The sequence below is a fragment of the Phasianus colchicus genome, chromosome 24, assembly GCF_987193195.1.
Source record: "Phasianus colchicus chromosome 24, bPhaCol1.hap1.1, whole genome shotgun sequence".
Lineage (NCBI taxonomy): Eukaryota > Metazoa > Chordata > Aves > Galliformes > Phasianidae > Phasianus > Phasianus colchicus.
The window spans coordinates 4115183-4135215 of NC_143459.1; the positions used below are offsets into that span (position 1 = coordinate 4115183).

Here is a 20033-nt window from a genome sequence, read left to right on the forward strand (position 1 = left end):
ATACTGTTCCTGTAGCTCTATTCAGCACATCGTTTTTTTTAAAGTTTGCCTAGTCACTGTTTTTTATGCTTGACTTGATGAAAAAAGCAGGAAACTCATCTCGCATTTGTTTTGTTTTTGTCTTTTCTTCCAGGAAATGAATGAGTGCAAACTCTCCCTAATTTATGTAAATACGGAGGCAGAAGAGTTTCACTTCATTGTTACAAATTAAAAGTTCCATGACATTTCCAATTAGCTGGAGAGAAAAGCAAGGCAACCATAAATACATCACAAAGGCAGGGCACAGGCAGCACGCTCCCACTGCGACACTGCCTGGCCAGGCTCTGGGCTCTGCTCCTTACAGCTGAGATTAACAGCCTGGTGGCAAGGTGGTCTATTGCTCTGGGAAGCAGAGAGAGAATTTGTGGCTGAAAATTTGGGCACAAGAGGAAGAGAAACCACTGAGAGCACTAAACCTGGCTCATCATGGCACCTTTTGGCTGATCTGAGGCTTAAGCTGGGGAGAGGAGTTTGTTTAATTCATCTGCCTGCTGGTGCTTGACAGGGTCTTGGCTTCTGCAAGACAAAGTCAGTGAAGTGCCCATTCCTGTGACCTGCAAAGCTGCTGCTGTCAGGGTCAGGCTCACTGTAAGCATCTCTGCCCAAAATGACTGAGACAGGTAACAGCGTTGTAGTGAAAAAATGAAGGCAGGTGGGTAGCATCCCACAGTGAGGGCAGGACATGGGCTTCCCACAGGAGACCACCAGCCCTGATTTGTCCCTTCCTTGAAATTCCACATCTTGGACTCGAGGGACCTTGTGGGGCACCAGGAAAAGGTAGAAAGAAAAGGCTCCTTTTCTATATGGAAAATACTCCTTTGCTGTGTGATCTGTCCGCTTTACAGGAGCCTGTCCTTGGCATGGAGGGAAAGCACTGTGTGAGGGCTGAGTCCAAAGGGCAGAGTAAGCTGTGCCAACCAAATTGTGGATACACTGCAGTTCTCCCTCTGCCTGTTGGCCTGAATGTCTTCATGTTTTCTGCATCAGATCTACACATCTTCTCACCCTGAGAGGCACAGCTTTAGCTGAGGGAATGAGTACACATGGCTCCAGTTGTAAATCATTCTGCAGTGATGATTTGGACGGCCCTCAGACTTTTTAAGGTGGTCATGTGAAACATCTCATGTCTGGTTGCTGAGCTTAGGGGTCTCTCAGGCTTCCCCTGGGCATTGGGATACCTAGGCATTGCAGTGCTTGGCATCCCCCTCCAATGCTCTGCAAATGTTAATGTTCGTGGTAATGTCTGCACTGCCTCCCAGATCATTCCATAGCACAGGGCACCCTGACTTTTGGTGGTGGATGTCTGGAATCCCAGCGACATCATCTCCCATTTTACAAATCCATCATGCTGCAGACACAGTCAGGTACAATGTGTTCAGACATCCAGTGCAAGAAAAAATAATAATAATACTGGTGCTTTTTATTGGCTTCACACACCATAGCTTATACATCTCCTCCCTAGGGCCAGATGAAAGTTTTTGTGTTGTTGTTTAAGAAAAAGCCCATTTTGGCACTACAGCTGACAGAAAAATTGAGAGCTTCATTTCTTTCCCTTCCCCCTCTCTTCCTCCTCTTGTAATCTTTGATAAAGAAAAAAGTGTACTCCGAGAAAGGTATGCTAATTAACAATTAATTCTTTTATCTTATAGTGCCAAGACTGTAAGACCCGAAAAAGATGTAGAATAAAATTAGCGGTAATTAGCTTTTTAGAGCATTAAATAAACAGTGACATGAACGATGGAGAATTAATGTTATGCATTTATTTTTAACAATATTTATACAGGCAGTTTTTGAACAAGGCCCCATGGCATTAGCTTTTACTAATACAGGCAAAACAGCAATGAGAAATAATTACATTTAGTCTGCATTAAGACAGCACTATGCAAATCAAAGGAATAATGAAGAGAAGCCTGTTAATAAGGTTTTTGGAGACTCTGCACTTGAATGTAATATTTGGGCTTTGTATTCCTCTGTGGAATTCAGGAATGATTACCCTTCACCATTTCAGGCCCCAGTCATGAGGCTCTCAACAGCACTGGGATGAATTGAGGCTGCCCAGCATTTGGGGCTGTGCTTCTGCTTCTGGGTCACTTCTTTTGGAAGCAGTGAGCAGGAAACAGGGCTCAACCATGAGCAGGAAAGGGGGCTTAGCTGTGTCCATGCCACTCTGCACTCCACCCACAGCCTGGCCAAGCTGGGCATTTTTCAAGGGCTGTGCCAATGCACTGGGATGGGTGATGTCCAGAAAGGTGAATGCTGTGTCCCACAAGTGAAACATGCACTGTTGACAGAACTATTTTTCTGACTGTGTTCACACTTTGCTGTTGCTGTTTTGGTCTTTTGGGGCACCTCTGGGAGGCTGTCCCCACCATGCTGACACACTCAGGGTGTACATCCATCGGGCAGTCCTCCAAGTGCTCACCTCACCTCACCTTCTGGAATTGTTCACACAGAACATTCCTAAATTAGAAAGGGACGGAGAAAATGAAACTTTGGCTCCTAATACTGAACGACCCCTGCATCATCCATCTTCCATTATCTCCAGAGCAAACACGAGAGAAGAAAATGGGAAGATATGTTAAACCTCACTTGTGTTACAGAGCTTTACTGCTAACAGGGTGTGCTAATTAAGAAAGAAGCCTTAGCAGATGAATCCTTGAAACGCTGTTTAATTAACACACTCTCCAAAGCCAGGCAGAGGGAAGCATAGAAGCGGGAAGAGTCCCCCAAGCTTCCCCAAGAACTCCAGGACACAATGCTGGGTATGGATACCCCAGAGGGACTGCAGCAATGGTGACCCACATTGTCAGAGACACCTGCAAGGGACTGCAGCCTGCAGGTGGTCCACACCAACCCAGGAACACCCACAAAGGACTGTGAGTGGAAAAAAAAAAAGCCAAAACAGTACAAAGCACAGAACAGCAGAATTCCTTGCAGCACATATTCTGTAACCCCACCAAAGGGTCTGGAGGAGCACGTGGTGAAAACGGGGAGCTGAGTCTTGATACGTGTGGGGAGAGGTGTTCAGTTGTAACTGAGCCGCAGGGAGTGGGAGGTAATGTGTTTCCTTATGTGTTTTTTGATTTTTTTTGGTTTTTTTGTTTTTTTGTTTTTTGGGTTTTTGGTTTTTTGTTTATTTTTTTTTTTTACTTAATACTCAAACCAGGCATCAGAACTTGCTGTTAATTGGCAAGAAATTAAATTAATTGAAAATTCCCCACTCTGAGACTGCTTTGCCCACGAGATGCTGCCACAAAGCATGTGCTGGGCTTCGCTGCTGTCACTGCATGCAGGGCAGGTGGGAGCTGGCTGCTACCACTCCATTAACTTCTTTGTTCCTCCTATTCACACATTGAGAACATTTCTTGGGCTGCTGGTTTTGCCCATATAGATTGTGCTATAAGGTAATGATCAAGGCTGCAGTGCCTGGCAGTACTTTCTATAGGTAGTTGCACCTTCTAAAGCTGATCACTTCTCTTTGCATTTAACTCTTTGATGCATCCACTGGCCTATGTGCTGCTGGTAATGAAAAGCACTGGGTCCAGTTACCAACACACTACTCTGCATCTTTCAGTAACCCATAGCAGGAATCAGAAGTCCACATTCTCTCAATTCTCCTTGCAAACAGTGAAATCAAGAGTTTAAAATAAAGATAAGTTTCTTGGGATTGGAAAATGGTTGAACAAGTCAGAGTGACTGCATGTATATGTTGACAGTTCTCATCAAGTCACGCCTCCATTCTTCTTGGAAGTGGAATATTATTCCCCAGTGGACAGCCTGGAAGATGATGATATTCCCTTTGCAGAATGATTGCAAGGTAAACAATGACAGTTCAAACCCTTGCATTGCTCTGCCAGTTCTCTTGACAACATTAATGGGACTGTCAGGAGGCCATGAGAGTGTCAGTGTCTCTCTGTGGTCCATTTAGAGCCATCCTTCCTGTGGGAACAGCCCCAAAGTTCTCATTAGGCTCAGTGGTTGTGATGATTATAATATAGCTGCTTGTTCTTTATCTTCAGACCCACCTGTCTCGTTTCCATCTGGATCATACAACGATATCTACCATACTGGGACCCTTGGGGGAGGGACAAGAAAAGGATCCATTCCTTCCAACAAGTAAGATGACCCAAAACACACAAATCATGTGCATTTACAGGAGCTGCAAGTGTGGCTCAGAGGTATCACAAATAGAAATCAAATGGCAAAACCAGGCAGAAGGAGAATCATTTGCAAAACGTTCTTCTCGGATGAAATACTGAATAATTGAGGCCACCAATTAGGTCCTTGAATTGAAGAAACTCTGCATTTCTTTAACAGACAGAACCTGAGGGAGCAATGAGAACACTGTGTCCTGTCCTGATCTTGAACCTGTATTCAGCAATATCAGATAAAGCTGAGACTGAAAACCTCAGTGCTCCTTCCTGCAAGTGAGTGTGCCTGAAATGCTGGTCCAGAGAGAAAAATGTTTCCTGAACCCGCCAGCCCTGACCCGTTTCTGCAAAGTGTTTTAATGTCTCTTACTACATTTTTCTAGTGCACTCTTTCTGTCTTCCTGCATATTGAAGTTTACTTCCTACCTCCCACCTGCAGCTGAACGCCTGCATTTCTGTGAAAATCGCATATAAAACAAAATTAGGAAAGGAGCGATCAGCTAATAAGCAGTTGCTATTCATTATGGGAAATTACAGCTTTCATGTCTTCATCAAGTAATCGCCTGTCAGCTCCAAACCAGCAGACCTGTTGCATCTACTTTGCTTAAGTGGGTGGATCGTTCTGCTGTTAGCAGAAATTGCTGCTCCTTGGTGCCTGGGGACAGATGCCAGAGGCATGGGGAAGACAGACATTCTCTCCTCTACTCTCTGCTGCCCCAGGGAACAGTGGAGAAAGGGAAAAATGGGAAACGAAACCTAGCCCTGGAGTTCCACTGTGTGTCCAGTTACTAAAATGGCTTTTCCATCCCTGCTTTTTTCGTTTGTTACCATCGCATTGGGCTCCTGCAAGACATTGCTATGTCAGAATTACCCATCTAAAGACATTAACCTCTCCTGGGGCCTTCCAGGCCCACTCCCCAAGAGTCTGTGAAGGTTACATTCTGTCAGGCCAAGGTGGTGCCTTCCATGAATGCTGACACAGGTACATGACTCATTAAGTGTTATTTAGGATATGTGTCTTTTAGGGTGACATCCAATTGACTGGCTTGGACTGATCTACCCTTCAATGCAGTTTACAAATTGCTGCTCTGCAAGAGAAGGATGAAAACTGTCACCTTGGAGGCAGGTTTTTTGCCCTCTCGTAATGAAAATTTGAGTATTTGCAAAAGAAAAGTTCATGCAGAGAGAGGCCTTAATGAGAAACCCACCTGAGAGCTTTTGGATGTTTCCTGTAAGAATTTCACAAGCAGAATAATGTGGTTGGCCCATTTTACAAAGAGGAAGACACTTACAAAGTGATGGAGATAATCACTGGTTGCAGTATTTGGATGTCATGTTTAGCACAAAGCCTCACCACTTTTCCATCACTGCTTGGGGATTTTTGACAAACTGTTTTTGGGCTTCTCAGAGAGCCTGTTTTATGCAGGGGATGAGAACAGACCTGCTGGGAAGGAGCGGGCATCAGAGCTGTAGATGCTCACCAGGGAACAACAGGACACAGTATGCACACTGGATGACTCCCAGATTGATAAAACCATTACCAGCAGTGGAGCTCAAACTGGGGAGGACTAAATGCTAAGCTGTCATTCCTCCCCCTGTACAGCACATCAGCTCTGTGCAGAGCTGGCTGTGGGACACAGGTCCCAGCACGGCGTGCAATAACTCAGCCAGCAAGGCTTTGTGGAGTGGGCAGGCACACAGCACTCCTGGCATGCCACATAAAGCAAGGATGTGGGAGCACAGCTTTGGGCCCGAGGAGCAGAAATAAACAGAACATTGTCAGAAACAGAGCCCCCAAGTGATGCTGGGAAACATCAATCGCCTCTTCCATAATGTAAACCAGCTTGGCATCTCCAGGTTGCTTGCTTGTATGCTTTGGAGCTTGTCCAGTGTTTGTGAGAGCAGGCAGCCTGCTAGGAGGTATAGCTGTTGCCATGGCTCCCTAATTACCTTCTGCGAGGTTACCATAGAGAAAAGCCCAGAGCTGACTTTAGAAACAATAGCACTTCTACTTTGTTTACACGGACATTTCAGTTTTTAAATAAAACTTTACATGAGCCAGAAATTGAGCCCTCAGTCCACTGCGAAGCAGGGAGGGTTTTATCACTGCAGAAACTAAACAAATGTTTAAACAGTTGTTGCTGTTTACATTGCACTGAAACCCTGAAAGCAAGACTGGGTAGGGGGGCTTGCTCTGCTGGCTTGCTGGTGAGTTGTTTGTTCCGTGGAAACAGTGTGGCCTCTGACCATAGGGTGGGCAGGTCCCAGTAAAACCAATGAGGTATTGTGGTCTAGGAGATTTTTGCTTGCAGAAAAGATGCATTCCCTCAAAAAGCTCCGATGAGAACAAACCCAAGTTTCCAAACAAGAACCTGCTTGACAGAACCAGGGTTGTGTGTGACACTGTCCCCTGCTATGGAACTTCCTATGAGGGATGTATTGATCTGAGGACAATCACAACACTGCAGAGTGGCTATTTTGGTGGAAATAACCTACATTTATTGCCTGAAATCCCTTTCTATTACACAAAAGACATGAACAATGAGCAATTAAAAGAGAGGCAGCTCCCATCAGCTGTCCTTTGGAAGGGTAGGTTCATTGTGCAGGTCCCTATGAGGAGATGGGAAGAGAAGGGCAGGTGCTGCAGGGGACCAGCTGTGGTACTTCACAGAAGGCATTTTGGGATCACCAAGCACCTCACTGCCACAGCCAAGCACTGCCTCTCCACACTGACTCTTCCATGAACACATTTCCATGATACATCTGGGCCTGAGACCCAGATGAGACCTCCACCCCACCTTCCAAAGGATTTGGGCCAGGCTGCACAACACGGGGGCTTTCTGCAATTTTGGGTAGATCAGAGTTGCTGGATCAGGGCAACCGCAGTTAATAATGGGCTAACAATTAAGATGTAATTCCCACAGGGTGTCACCTCCCACAGTTTGGTACAAAAAGGAATTGAGAAAACTCTCTTTGCTGTTGAAGTCATATACATAACTTCTCACAACATTGTTAGAAAGACACAGAATGCCATACCCCCTTTGTGGCATCAATAATATAATAGTTTATTAATTCTGCAGCAGAAGAAGTTAATTGGCTGGGGATAAATTATGAATGTAGCAGGGAGACAAGGGAGCCCTGCATTCCACTCACCACAATAAATGAAACAGAGTATTATTAATCCATAGCGAGATTAAAGCAATTTTCATGGCTCTTGCTTTCTCTAAAGACAAGTGAGTGTGAATTATCTCTGCTTTCAAGTCTCAAGAGTTCTGTAGGATTTGCACTCCTGTTCTGTCCTAATGAAGAGAGGACAAATGCTACCTCCATCACTGGTCAGGAAAGGAAGAAGTCCACTCATCCTCTGTGGGATTGCTCTTCTGAAAAGATGCAATAGCATTTTGTCTTAGTTGAGCCACTTATCAACAGATAATAAATAAACATAGAATCATTTGTGTTGGAAAAGATGCATAAGGTCTTCGAGTCCAACCATCACAAGTCCACCATCAAATCATGTCCCTTAGCACCATATGTAGACATCTCTTCAGTACCTCCAGAGATGAGGACTCCACCACTTCCCTGAGCAGCCTGTTCCAACCCCTGACCCCACTTCCCATGAAGAAGTTCTTCCTGATGCCTTATCTAAACCTCCCCTGGAGCAACTTGAGGCCATTTCTTCATCTCTTAATAAATTAAAACTTCTCTGTGTGTGTTGACTCTTTAGATATGATTGATAGATAGATAGATAGGCAGCTAGATAGACAGATAGATAGATAGGCAGATAGATAGATAGATAGATAGATAGATAGATAGAGTGTAGGGAAATATCACCAAAACAAATAGAGCTGACATAACTCCTGGTAGTGGAAAACAAAAGAGTACTGGTGCAGATCTACACCGTGTGCTAGCATTGAAATGCTAAATAACCTGCAAACAAGCAGCACTTCCAAGATGGGCTTCAAAGAAAGGTCACTACCCCTTTTAAGAAATAAAAGGAGCAGTTCAATCTGTAAGCAAGCTAGAAAAGAGGGAAAGCAAAAACCAAGGAGGTGAGCAGGGAAGCTAACCAGCAGTGTCTGTGTCCCTTCTGCTGGAAGGATGATGGAGAAGGACTGCGAATTAAAGCTTCCTTTAGTTGAGTCCCTGGAGAATAATGGGGCAAAGATGACAGCAGAAGAGAAAAGTTGCTTTTTCAACGCTGTAAAACAGACAGGATCTTCAGACGTCCCGGAGGAATCTGTGACTTCCAGAGCAGTGGAGGAAGCATGGGACCACTGTGTTATCTTGCTGCACAGCTTGGCAGGAAGCAGATGTGTGTGTATCTGGGACTGCTGGAGGCTCAGCTGGGTCAGTGATCTCCTTTCACCTCAGCTTGATATGAATGCATTCATTTTGCTCATTATTTGAGAAGCACTGTGGCCACATTGCTATGAATTCTGTGGCCTCGGCTTAGAGAGAGTGTGACCATGTCTCCCCCTAGTAGCTGCCTCTAGCAATGAAAATTGCCTCCACTTTCCTGTCTTCAAATTAGTGAATTTTTCCATCTCACTGTCAATAGAGAACTGTGGTTTTCGCCCCCAGGATGTGTGGTTTGATTCATGCTGTCTCTCCTTCTCTGTATGTCCCACTGAACTGATGTATCTCTGCAGAGCATAGTTGTCCTGGCCACTGGAAAAAAAGAGTTTGTGTTGTGGGAATAACAAGGATACATCTCCTTCTGTCCTGGACTTTCTCTTATCTTTTACATAAGCAAACATGAGAACCAGGGAAATGTGAACATTCCGCTCTGATTCAGAAGCATTTTGCACCTTGCCTCCATGAATGTAAAAGCTCTGAAGGAGCATCAGACAACCAAACTCTAGCATTTGCCCTCCAGCTATAGGAATGGGTGTGTCAGGTCCTCTCCCCATGTTCTTTTTGAAATACTTCACCCCAATTTCGTTTTTGTGGCTCTGCGATGGCTGGTTGCTCAAAAGCCAGTCATTTTCCCCTTCAATGACACCAATTGTTCTAATAGAAGCCATTACCTCTCCCTGCAAACCTTGTCTCCATGGAATCCTTTGACCATGATGGTCAAAGCACAGCTACCATTTTCCACTCTTGCACATCCATCTCATTACCACTCTTCTGTCATTCAGCTGCCTTACCACACTGTCCTCCAGACTCTCAGCAGCCCTTACCACAGACCCATCTGCCCTCACTTTCTGCTGGCTCATAATCCAGATCATTCTCTGTCACGTTCCTCTCTTCAGTAGCCTACATCAATACTCAGGTATGTGACCTTTATTGTAATTCTGCACTCAGGAGTCCATTCCCGTACCTCAAGTCTCTGACTTCCCCTCTGCAGCCCCCTGCTCTCCCAGCCCTCCTGGTCTCCTGCCCAGAGGGAAGCAAGCAGGCTGCTCTCCAAACCAGGAAGCCCCAGGTGTGGCTGCATTCCTTTGGTTTTGTAACGTTCTTTAATCTCACATCAAAAAAGAACCTGCTTTTAGACACAAGATCCAAGGAGCAGCTACTGACACAAGCAGGGAAGTTGCTACAGTCTAATTCAAAGCCATCTCCCCATGCTCACCACATGAGGTTGTTTTATTTTCTTTTAAAACCAGGAATCAGAATGCTCTTATGTTTCTCCGCAGAACCGTAAATTGAAACTAAAGGGTAGATTGAAAAGCAGCAGCTTGTACCACATAACCACTGACCTTCCTGAAGAACTTTAATGCCTGAAACAGCCAAAAATTTGTTTTGAATCAATTCAATATCACCTCTGCACTCAGCAATCTCTACCTCTGAAAAAGGCTGCAAGGAGCAACATGGTTGTCTAAGCCAGGCTGGCAGCATTTTGCTTACAGCAGTGTAGATGGCACTTCTCCTTAATGGGATTGAATAAAAGCTTCCAATGTATTATCCTTTCTGTGGGGTCATTTTCTTTAGAGGTATGCGATTTTTTTCCTCGTAGGTGCAAGTTCATCACATCTGCTGATGCTAATGGATGTCACATGTTCCTGCTGGCAATAAGGCCACAGAGTTACACAAATCCCCTTACCCTCAAGCCAAACTGGAAGTGGCTCCATTTAGAAAAATGGATGACGTGGATCAGAAAGAGCTCCATTCAACAGAGGGTCATGCAGTAAGTAGGAGAGAATGCTGTGCTGACAAAGCCTGTTGTGATTTTGGGTAAAGCTCTTAACACTTGCATTGCTTTTTTTTTTTTTTTTTTTTTTTTTAACCTGTAGAAGAGGGACAAAATCTTGTTCTCCTGACCCTGTTTTCCTCATAGCCACTTGTACTCATTTGCACAAGAGTCATCTTTGTTTGTACAAGAGTCACTTCTTGCAAGTGATTTGAATCACACCGGTACAGACCTGGATTTTCCTCACCTCCTAAGAGCAAGCACAACCTGCATTCTTTAGGGTTTTACAACACAGAATAGTGCTCTGATCCCACATCTCAGGCCTGACACCACTATGGCTCAGTGCCCGAATGGAAACTTTGCAGTTATTCTGATGCCAACTTTACAACAGACATAGTGAGCAAAAAGAATTTCCACGGGCCTGTAGCAAGTGGCTGCAAAATGCTGCAATGTAAACGAACCCTGTCCTTCCTTCACAGAGGTTGGTTTGCCCCAAGGAGGTACGTTGGAGGGAGAAGAAGATGCAACAGAAGAGCAGTGCACTCTTTGCTGGTTTTCACATCCCTGGACCACAGGAGTTCTGCTGATGCTCTGCAGCTGAATCCACTGGCTTGTCAAAGAAATCTCCAAAAAATAACAAAGGGGAAAAAAAAAAAAAAAAGAGTAGAAAACACAAAGCTTGCTGGCCTAGGAACAAGGAGCAGCTGGTTCTGGTCAGCCCTGACACTTGGGAAGCAAGCTGAAGGCTGAGGTCAGCAGGAGCATTTCAGGTGCACACTGCCTCATGTCCCACATGTCACATCTCCCTGTCACTGGGGAGGCAGCACTGTCTGCAGCCTCAGCAGTGAAATGGCTGTATTGGGCCTGAGCTGCAGTCTGGAGGAAACCCACCTCTACTTGGGGAGGACAAGACCTCAGGTTATGCTTGTCAGCAGAGGAGCCTGCTGTTCCCTTGTGCTCAAGGCTCACAGACAGCAGCATATGAAAGCCTGGGGCAAAGTTGCTGACGCTGGGCATTCAGCACAGTGCCCTCCCCATTAGATTGGCTGTGACAGGAATTTGAAAACCTGCAACTGGTTCTTACTGGCACCAGTTGGGCAGGTCCATCCAGTGAGAAGTTAACAGCTTTTATCCATTGTCTGAGCTTCCAGGAATGACTGATTCCTGAAGTCAGCCACCAACCACCAAGGAAAGGTTCACTGGAAAGCCAGCTGAGATGCAGCTCCTGTCATTTTCCCCTACAAGTACATCCTCAGCTGATCCCTATGTTATCCAGGTTCCTTGGTGTATACTGAAGCTGGTTTTCCTCCTTTGCCACAGAAAATTAGGAGATCTTTGAATTCTGACCTTGTCCATGTCTGGATGATTTGCTCTTCCCTTGTATTTCCTGACAGCTTCCTCTCTGTAGCCAACACTTGCCCTAGGCTGTGTTCTCCCTCTGGACAACTCAGCACTTGGGACCAAGAGATGTCAGGTTGGGTATTAAGCAGATCAGTGTGAATGTTCCCTTTCCTTTTCCTCATGCTATCTGTCCTGATTGGTATCACTCTCGTGAGCCAGGCATCCTGCATTTGCAGTCTGAGCTCTGTGTGATGGATCACCCCTCCAGGCTGCTAAACAAAGTCCTCCATTCACTGCCCAAGCCCTGGCAGTGGTACCAGCATCACACAGAGGTACCTGAGGCTGCTCTGCCCATGGGCTTCAAAAGCACAGGGCTGGCATGCCCTCACACTTGGGTGATGCTCTCCAGAATGGATGGTGGCAGGCAGTACAGATGAAAGGGGGGAATTTGATTAATAGAAGCAATTCTTACTCCTCCACTCTTCTCTCATTACCAGCATTTAAAAGCCAGGATTTTCATTTCTTGTAAGCTCTGGTGCTGCGTACAGATGTGAAGCTGTGTCTCCCGGGAGTGCTTCCACCAGCAGAATTCTGATGGGAGGAAATGGGCCTGCGACACCCAGCAGACAATAATCTATCAGAAAGTATCCTCTGCAGATGTGCTTCCCACTCTCTGTCCTCATCAGCACTTATTATCAACAGCATTCCTTCCCCTCCTGCCCCATTCTGGAAAGTGACTGGTATTTTATCTTGTTTTTCCAGAAGGATGAAACAAATGAGAGAAAGAAAAAGTATCAGTTTGGATGGGACTGGCTGCCATGCAGAAAAGATGAATCAGGCACCTGGGTGACACTAGATCCACTGAAGCCTAGATGTTGGCTTTGCAGAATAGCACATATAGATTACTGTGGGTCTGTGGGCTTTAGCTGTGACATGCCCTGTTCACAGAGCATTTTTTCCTTCTGAAACTTTTCTGTGATAAGCTTCAGTACTCCCTGAAGGTTATAGCATCCTGGTGGTCTGCTCCTTTCCAGGCAAAACAGCACAAGGTCTGTCATCTTTCTACTAACGTGGGTTTTTTGTTTTGTTTTTATCACAGCTGTGTTTTATCAGTGTGGCTATGAGCATATCAGAAGACAGCACCCAGTTCTGCAGCACCTGAATTCAATGGGTCCTGATCAGCCCCACACAACCTTAGCTATTAGTGATGCTGCTGAGCTTTGTGTCTGCCTGTGTCTCTCAGATCTCCTAGAAATGAGAAAGGGTCCCTGCAGTGCTATGGCAGTGACCTACTGCTGAGATGTACAGGAGGAGAGGTGGTGGCAGTGTGATGAAATGAAGCTGTGTAGGAATATGGAGATTTGAAGGTAATCAGCTTTTCAGAGGTCCTGCAGCTTGAGGCCTTAATATGGCAGAAATTCAGGTTGCTTTGTTAAACAGCTTAGAATCTGGGTGAAATTTGTGTGCTGGGTGATTTGTGAGCTGCGTTATCGAGTGTAAAAGGTGCTGCCCACTGACCTGGGAGAAAGAAAAAGTAAAAACTTTGCCAGAGGTGCTCCCCAAAGTGGGGAAGCCTTTGGTTACGTGTACTTCCAGAGAGAAGGGCTGTTGTGTTGCTCCAGATCATTATTATGATTACTTTTAATGGGAATTTTTTAATGAAACTTCGGGGAGTGGAGGAGCAGCCCAAATGAGAGCAGTTGGCTGAGCCTTCATACATTCACTTGAAATAATAATATTGTTTTGTTCTGTTCAACCGAAGCTGTGATTCTTTATTTTGGAAGCAAACACACTTTCCACCCTAGAGTTTTTTTCATGTGGCTTTCCTCCCCACTGCCTTGCATTTACTGTATTTTTTTTCTGCAGAAAGTCATTTTTTTTCAATTCCAAACCCCCAAACAGAACATAACGTTACATTTGTTTGAATCCAGATTTATTTCTGATGGCTTTCTTTGGAAAGTTGGACTTGAACTACTTTTTAAAGCAGAGCTAAAATTGTTTCAAGGGGAAAAACGATGGTAAAACTTCATTTTGAACAGGAAGATCTTTTTTTAATCAAGTATGTCAGAGAAGAGATGGGTCTGGTGTTCTTTTCATTTCACTACATCTAATTGCATACATTAAACCTTCTCAGTACTGGCTCTCATTTACATGTTCTTCTCCTTCTTTATTTGGCTGGGGGGGCAATGAAGGAACCAGAGGGTTCTTCTTTTCTTGCAGGAAAAGGTTTCTTTCTTGGACAGAATGAAAATAAGGATTTGAATGCTTTCTCCCCCCCGGAGAGGTGGTTGGTTTGGGTTTGTTTTGGGTTTTTTTGGAGCTCTTTCCAAAGTATCGATATTTTCTTACATCTTGTGCTGCTATGGACAAAACAAAAATGGGAGATGCTGCTTGATTTTGTAATCCCACAGATATTGGCTGCAGCGACGGGCGCGGAATAAAGATATTCTCTTCAGAGGAAATAAATAAGATGTTGATTGGCAAGCTAAATCCTCCACAGTGTTGTTGTCTCTATGACTGGAATCCCAAATGAGCCAAACTGCAACGTGTTTTATGCTGTTTCCGCTCTCCAAACGCATTTCTCAATCTATTTCCTTAAGCCTACAGGACTGCTCTCTCAAATTCCACTTCCCACTTGGACAGAAACGTTAAATACAAGCTCTCCTTACCGGCGGCACCTTTCATTTTCCTGCTCAGATTTCTAAGCACATCAGAGGGGTTAGCATGTGTTAACAGAGCCATTGTCATGAGATAATGGCCTGCTATTAGAGCATCTTTTTTTTTTTTTTTTCCTTTCCCTTTTCCTTTTGATGGCCGTGGGCCATTTTCCTGTGATGTGAGAAATGATGTCTTGCAGTTCCTGGACATATTATGGACTCAGCCTTCTGTCTCCTTGTCACAAAGCGCCATCAGTTCTCTGATCTCTTTAGAGCCCCTGGATGCTGCGTGATACCACGACAAACTCGGACGGCTGATGGGGAGAAGAGCAAACCCTGAACCCAAAGCTCTGCATCCCTGCACACGGTGCACTCTCACCTGCTGTTCTTAAACCAGGTGTTGGCTCCGGGGAAAATGGAGCTCCTTGTTCTCCTTTGCACAGCTGGGAGAAATGGAAAGCATCAGCCTAAGCAGTTAAACGTTGAGGTCGAGGTCTAAGGATTTATCAACTCTGGTTACAGGCTCCACTTGCTTCTTCTTAACGAAATAAAGCAGCTTAAATGACCTGAAAATACTGAGATAAGCAGCCAGGTGAAACAAGACAGAGGAGCTGGAAAGGAGTGTGGGCAGTAGGGACAGCTTACTGCTGCAGGGGAGCAGCCCAGATCCAAAGGAAGAACATTCTGACTGTCCCCATAGCATGAGGTCAGGGATGGGGCTGTGATGTAGTCCTGTGGAGAAGAGGGATGTTGGGATACGTGGTTGTGTGAGCTGGGGAGACCTTTGGGGGTCTCTGGTCCTGTGTTTTGCTCCAGAAAGGGCAAACATGCAGTGGGTTGCTTAGGGCATTGCACAGCTGAGCTCTGAACATGGCAGATGCCCTCACCCTTATCCCAGTAGTGTGCTTTCCCCTCCAAGCACAAGGATGAGAATGCATCAGAGAGGAGCAGGGCAGAGCCTCGTGGTGCACAGAGGGCGCAGGGTGCAAACAGGGCGCACCAAGCTGGGTGCAGCCTTCCTGCCACCCTCAATTCCCTTTGAGCTGCACGCCCTGCTGAGGTGCTTGCTTGTTTATTTAACTTTTCTGCTGCAAGGGTTAAACAAATCGAACATTAGCGATTCAGTGCAAAAGACGGGAGGCTAAGTGGTGTTATCTTTAATTACCGTCGGTGTCGGGGAGCAGTGGGGGGCTGTGAGACTGGTTTGTGCCTCGGTGGAAGAGGGGGGCGAGTTGGCAGGATTGCCATTTGTATTCAGATGGGGACATCTAGTGATCAGCCTGACATATTGCGAGGACTGAGCACCCCAGCAGAACAGGGACGGAAAACCTGGCTTGGGAAGCAGTTTGAGTGCTGCTGGAAGTGCTCCTCTCGTCTGCTGCATCCTTCAGAAGATGTCCCAGAGCGGTGAGCCCTTTAGGACTGACCCTGCTGTCCTCGGAAGGATTGTGGGGTCTTTTCTCAGCCCCTTCTGTGTCCTCCCGTGCTGCAGGGCTCCATGCAGTGCCACATGTGGTGGGGACATTCCCCTTGAGCAGGGTCCAGCACGAGCTGTGGTTCCTTTAGGTGCACAGGGGTGAGTGTGATGACAAGGGGTGCCTCGGGGTTGAGTGCTGGCTTAATGTCTCTGCTTCCCAAATTCTGATCATGGGGATGTGCCCTGAAATGTGAAAGGAAACCTCTTTCTACCGCTGCCTTCTCCTTGGGAGTTTTCTCAGGAAACAGCTTCTGGGTTTCAAGAGTTTCCGTTGCTGCCCAAGGTGCTAAGGAGATTAGATCTCAATTCTGAACGTTTTCACTTCTCTCTTCCCACTGTTATGTCAGCCTTAAATTTTCTTTTCCCTTACACCTGCTGGAATCAAGATCTCCTACATATATATATTTGAAAGTAATCCTTTATTTCCCCAAGCAGCCCTTGTATCAGCTCTAGCAGTGGTGCCCATAATTACTTTCTTCCTAGTAGTTGGTTGGACACTGTGGCTAATTTGTGGATATACTGATAAAACCCATAAATGTCAGATGATTGCATTGAAAGTGAGCTGTATGAAAGGTCAGGCAGTGATTTCCCCCATGGGGGCAGTTGACTCATTTTCTGCCGTTTGTGTTTGTTGTGGTGTGCAGATCTCTGCACAATCCAATTATCAGGAGCTCTCAGACAAAACATGCCCACACCACACACCTGGCTGCCTGCTGACCCACATCAGGTCGTGCTGTGGTACCAAAGCCTGTTTCCAGGTGGCTGATGGCTGTGGTCAAGTTGTCTCTTTGCCACTCTGATGCCAGCCTGTCTGGAACAGTGCTTCTTCCATTGCCATCTCTTCTAAAATAGAGCTGGCTGAAGGATGAACCTGAAGCAGACTGGGCTGCAACATTCAGCTCCAGGTGTAGGAATCGACATTTTACCCTTCTCTGTTTGAAATTTGGGCTTTTTTTTCAGCAGGAATCACACTGGATTGGGAAAGAGAACTGCACAATGTGAGACCTGCAGGCAGCAGTGTGTTGTGAACCCAGAAATGTCACTGGGAGCTTTCCAGAGGGGGCTGTTCTCCAACTGCAGACTGGTCCATCATCCATGATGGGGTTCAGCTGTGTGTGATGTGCTCAGTGGGCTGGGTAATAATGCACCTCCTTGTTCAGCTGGAAACCTACCATCTGCTTTGCCCTTCATCTGCCACAGGACAGTGTGGGAGAGCAGTGACTCCCCCTGCCCACCTGCATAGCACCTCATATTGAGCCTGGAGAACTCCACGATGCCCTGTGCTGCCATTAGGGAGAAGTGGGGTAACAATCTCCACCAGAACACTACCCAAGGACAGATAACTGTCCAGCATTTAGCATCATCTCAGGTCTCATCCACGCAGCATATAAGAGTGGGAAGCAGGCCATGGAATGATAAAATACAACAACCATAAAACCCACAAACAGTTCCTGCTGTGGTCGGTGATTAAAAAATAAATAAATCCGAATGACTACCTGAAGTATAAAGCCATCTAAAATTTATCTCCAGAGCTCTGAGCCTCAGTGAGTCCATCATTAACGGCATTACGCAGGGCGCTGTGTGTGGGCTTGGTGGAGCTTCTTCCCAAGTGGGACATAAAGTGAGAAATAATTTTCACAGCCTCAATTTAGCAGCACCTTAAGCTGTCTGTTGACTGAATTGCCTCGGAGGATTTGGAGGCAGGGAGAGCAGTGCTTTTTTTGCAGGGGAACAGTAAATTCACACAGCTGAGACAGGTTGCAGTGCCTGATGTCGCTGGGAGAAAAATCTGAGCAAATGGTTAAGATTATCTGCTACCTGCATGTTTATTAGCAGCAATTATACAGTGTTGGTGTTACAAATTGCTGCTGAAAGATGTTACCGAACGGAAAGCCCTCGCTTTAATTGAAAGCACGTTTTAAATGTGATTACTTATGGCTCTGTGATATGATATCAATGACCTGCATGAGAAAATCACTTCCCCAGAGGGATGGTGCTGGCAGATCTGTGTGCAGATGGAGCTTCATCCCCTGGGAGGAGCAGAGGTCTCTGATGCACAGCACCAAGGGGAGGTCAGGAGGATCAGCCAAGCGTTTTTCCTAGTCCCAGAAGACAGCATTTTGCAAATTCCTTCACCAAGAGATCTAAAGGATCTCAGGGCTTGTTGGCAACGTGTTGAAAAGGACGGGTTGTGTAGAGGGAAGGTAACTTCACAGCCTCCAACAAGTTTCACTGTGCATCCACCAATGCATATTTTGGGACATAAGGTTTTTTATTGTGTGCAGCATCTTTTGTTTCCAAGATAAGCATGTAATTAACTGAAAGATGATGCAAAGGGAGGCTCATCTACCGCATTTCCATCTTGCAGCCTTCGGCAATGCATTAATGAAATCTAATTACGATGTCAAAAACTGAAGTTCTAACCCAGTGACTAATTGACTTTGGAGATGGAAGAGCTCTTTTGTTATTTTAAGCCTCACGGAGACGTGAGAAGGGAGGAAAAGAAATTGTTAATTAGTTTAGTCGCTGCTCGGGAACGTGATGGGACAGCGGCTCTTAACGCAGCGGCGCGGGGTGCGGAGCAGCGCCTGCAGTGCCGCGTTCCGGCCAGCAGGTGGCAGCAGCGCGGCGCTGGGGCGGACACACGCTCGTCCACCGCCGCGCCTCTCCGCCCTTAGCTGGCAGGTCCGCCCGGCCGTAGTGCGCATGCGCTGGAGGAGCGGAAGTTTTTTTCCTGCTTCTATGCGCCCCGCGTGCGGCGCTGAGCGCTGCGTGGCTCCTGCAGTTCCTTCATGGACACGAAACGTGCAGAAAAACGCACCCGCCGCAGACGGTGGCACTACAGAGTGCTGTCTGACTGTGCTCGGCTGTTCCCCAGGGCCGCCCCGATGTGCGCACTGGGCACCGGGAGCGGGTTTGGGGTGAACGAAGCCCTCCCCCGCCCGCTGTTCTTCCCCCAGCGCGACCCGGGCTCAGGTTCCCCTTTGTGCACGGAGCGCGGCCCCTGAAACTTTCATGAGGACATCGGATCGCCGACCAGAGCCGCCCCACCTCCCCGCCTGCCGCTGCGCATCGCCTCTGTCCCGCAGCCCCGCGCCATGACCCAGGGCATCTGGGGGCTCTACAAAGCCAGGGTGCTGCAGACCCTGGGGGGGGCACGGGCTGACGGTGCTCTGCAGGAGGAGGTAATGGAAGGGGGGGTACGGCTGATAACAGCCCCCTGCCCTCCTCCTGCTCTCACTGGGTTGGGTTCGTTGCAGGGAGACCCTTCCGAGCTGATGGAGGCAGCGGAGCCCCCCGCGCTGATGGAGGAGGGATCCGGCCCTGTGTCCCAGCTGGCACGGAAGGTGAGGATTGCAGCTGTGGGGTGCTGCTGGGACCGGGAGTCCCAGTAACTCCCAGTGAGCCCCGTTGAGTCGCACTGTGTTTCCTCTCCAGGTCCAGGGGGGCTGGCGGACGCTCTCATCTCTCTTCACCCGTGAGGATGAGCACCAGCTGCTCAACCCAGAGCCCTGCGCCGACCAGTAAGTTATGTCTTAAGGAGGAAGGGGGGCTCCCATAGCCTAGATTTTGCCCTGGGATCTGCATCTCCATGTTCCCCCATCACCTATGATCCCAGTCCCTGGACCGGGGTGGGGGATCCCAGATACACCCCAGCACTGAAGCTGGTGCAGGAGTCCCTGTGTCCACATCCCCACCCCTGTTCTTCCTTTAGCCCCCTGGCTGCCGTGCCAGCTGAGCTGCCTCCCACCCAGAAAGCAGCCGGCTTTTGGGATCTCTTCGCTACCAAGTGGCAGCAAGCTTCGACACCGGACAAGGACGTGACCCCACCAGAGCTGGGTGAGAATCCCACGGAGCCACCAGGTGATGAGGGCCCCAGTGACCTGCGAGAGCCCGAGGAAGGGACCTTCAAATGGGGCTTCCTGGCCAGCAAACTGGCTGAAATCCGAAATAAAAATGCTTCCAAGGGCAACTAGAGGAGGCGGTGCCAACGTGGCCCTGCGGCAGCGCCAGCCAGTGATGCTGTGATGGGCCCTGGCAATGTGGAGGTGTTGGCACTAAAGACCCCACGGCGCCCTTCTCCCTGAGCATGTGTGGTGCTTTCTTTGCCTTTGTCTCCTAGAACAGCCCTGCCACCTGTGGAGCCCCATTCCAACCCCAAGAATGCAGAGCTGCCCCAAGGGGTTGAGACCCTCCAGAGGGATGGGAGGGGGCTTGCCACCCCAATCCTCAAAGCA

At 47.3% G+C, this 20033-nt stretch overlaps 1 protein-coding gene across 3 annotated transcripts; it reads left to right on the top strand.

The window, feature by feature from the left end:
• Window positions 1-12064: 12064 nt before the first annotated feature.
• Window positions 12065-19878, top strand: C24H1orf232 (chromosome 24 C1orf232 homolog). Of its 3 annotated transcripts, none has more exons than XM_031594936.2 (5): window positions 12065-13028; window positions 16756-18980; window positions 19056-19142; window positions 19234-19319; window positions 19511-19878. In XM_031594936.2, exons 2-5 carry the CDS (start codon window positions 18894-18896, stop codon window positions 19770-19772), a joined length of 522 nt encoding a protein of 173 aa, XP_031450796.1. In that variant the 5' UTR covers window positions 12065-13028; window positions 16756-18893; the 3' UTR covers window positions 19773-19878. The 3 variants fall into 3 exon arrangements, with proteins under 3 accessions (XP_031450796.1, XP_089980451.1, XP_089980452.1); XM_090124325.1 differs by having other exon boundaries at window positions 16759-18980; XM_090124326.1 differs by lacking the exon at window positions 12065-13028 and adding an exon at window positions 15253-15378 and having other exon boundaries at window positions 16759-18980.
• The last annotated feature ends 155 nt before the right edge of the window (window positions 19879-20033 follow it).

Coding starts and splice junctions, on each gene's coding strand:
- C24H1orf232 (XM_031594936.2), top strand. CDS start 18,894: ATGACCCAGGGCATCTGGGGGCTCTACAAAGCCAGGGTGCTGCAGACC. Junction 18,981..19,055: donor ACGGTGCTCTGCAGGAGGAG/GTAATGGAAGGG, acceptor GGTTCGTTGCAG/GGAGACCCTTCCGAGCTGAT. Junction 19,320..19,510: donor CCAGAGCCCTGCGCCGACCA/GTAAGTTATGTC, acceptor TTCTTCCTTTAG/CCCCCTGGCTGCCGTGCCAG.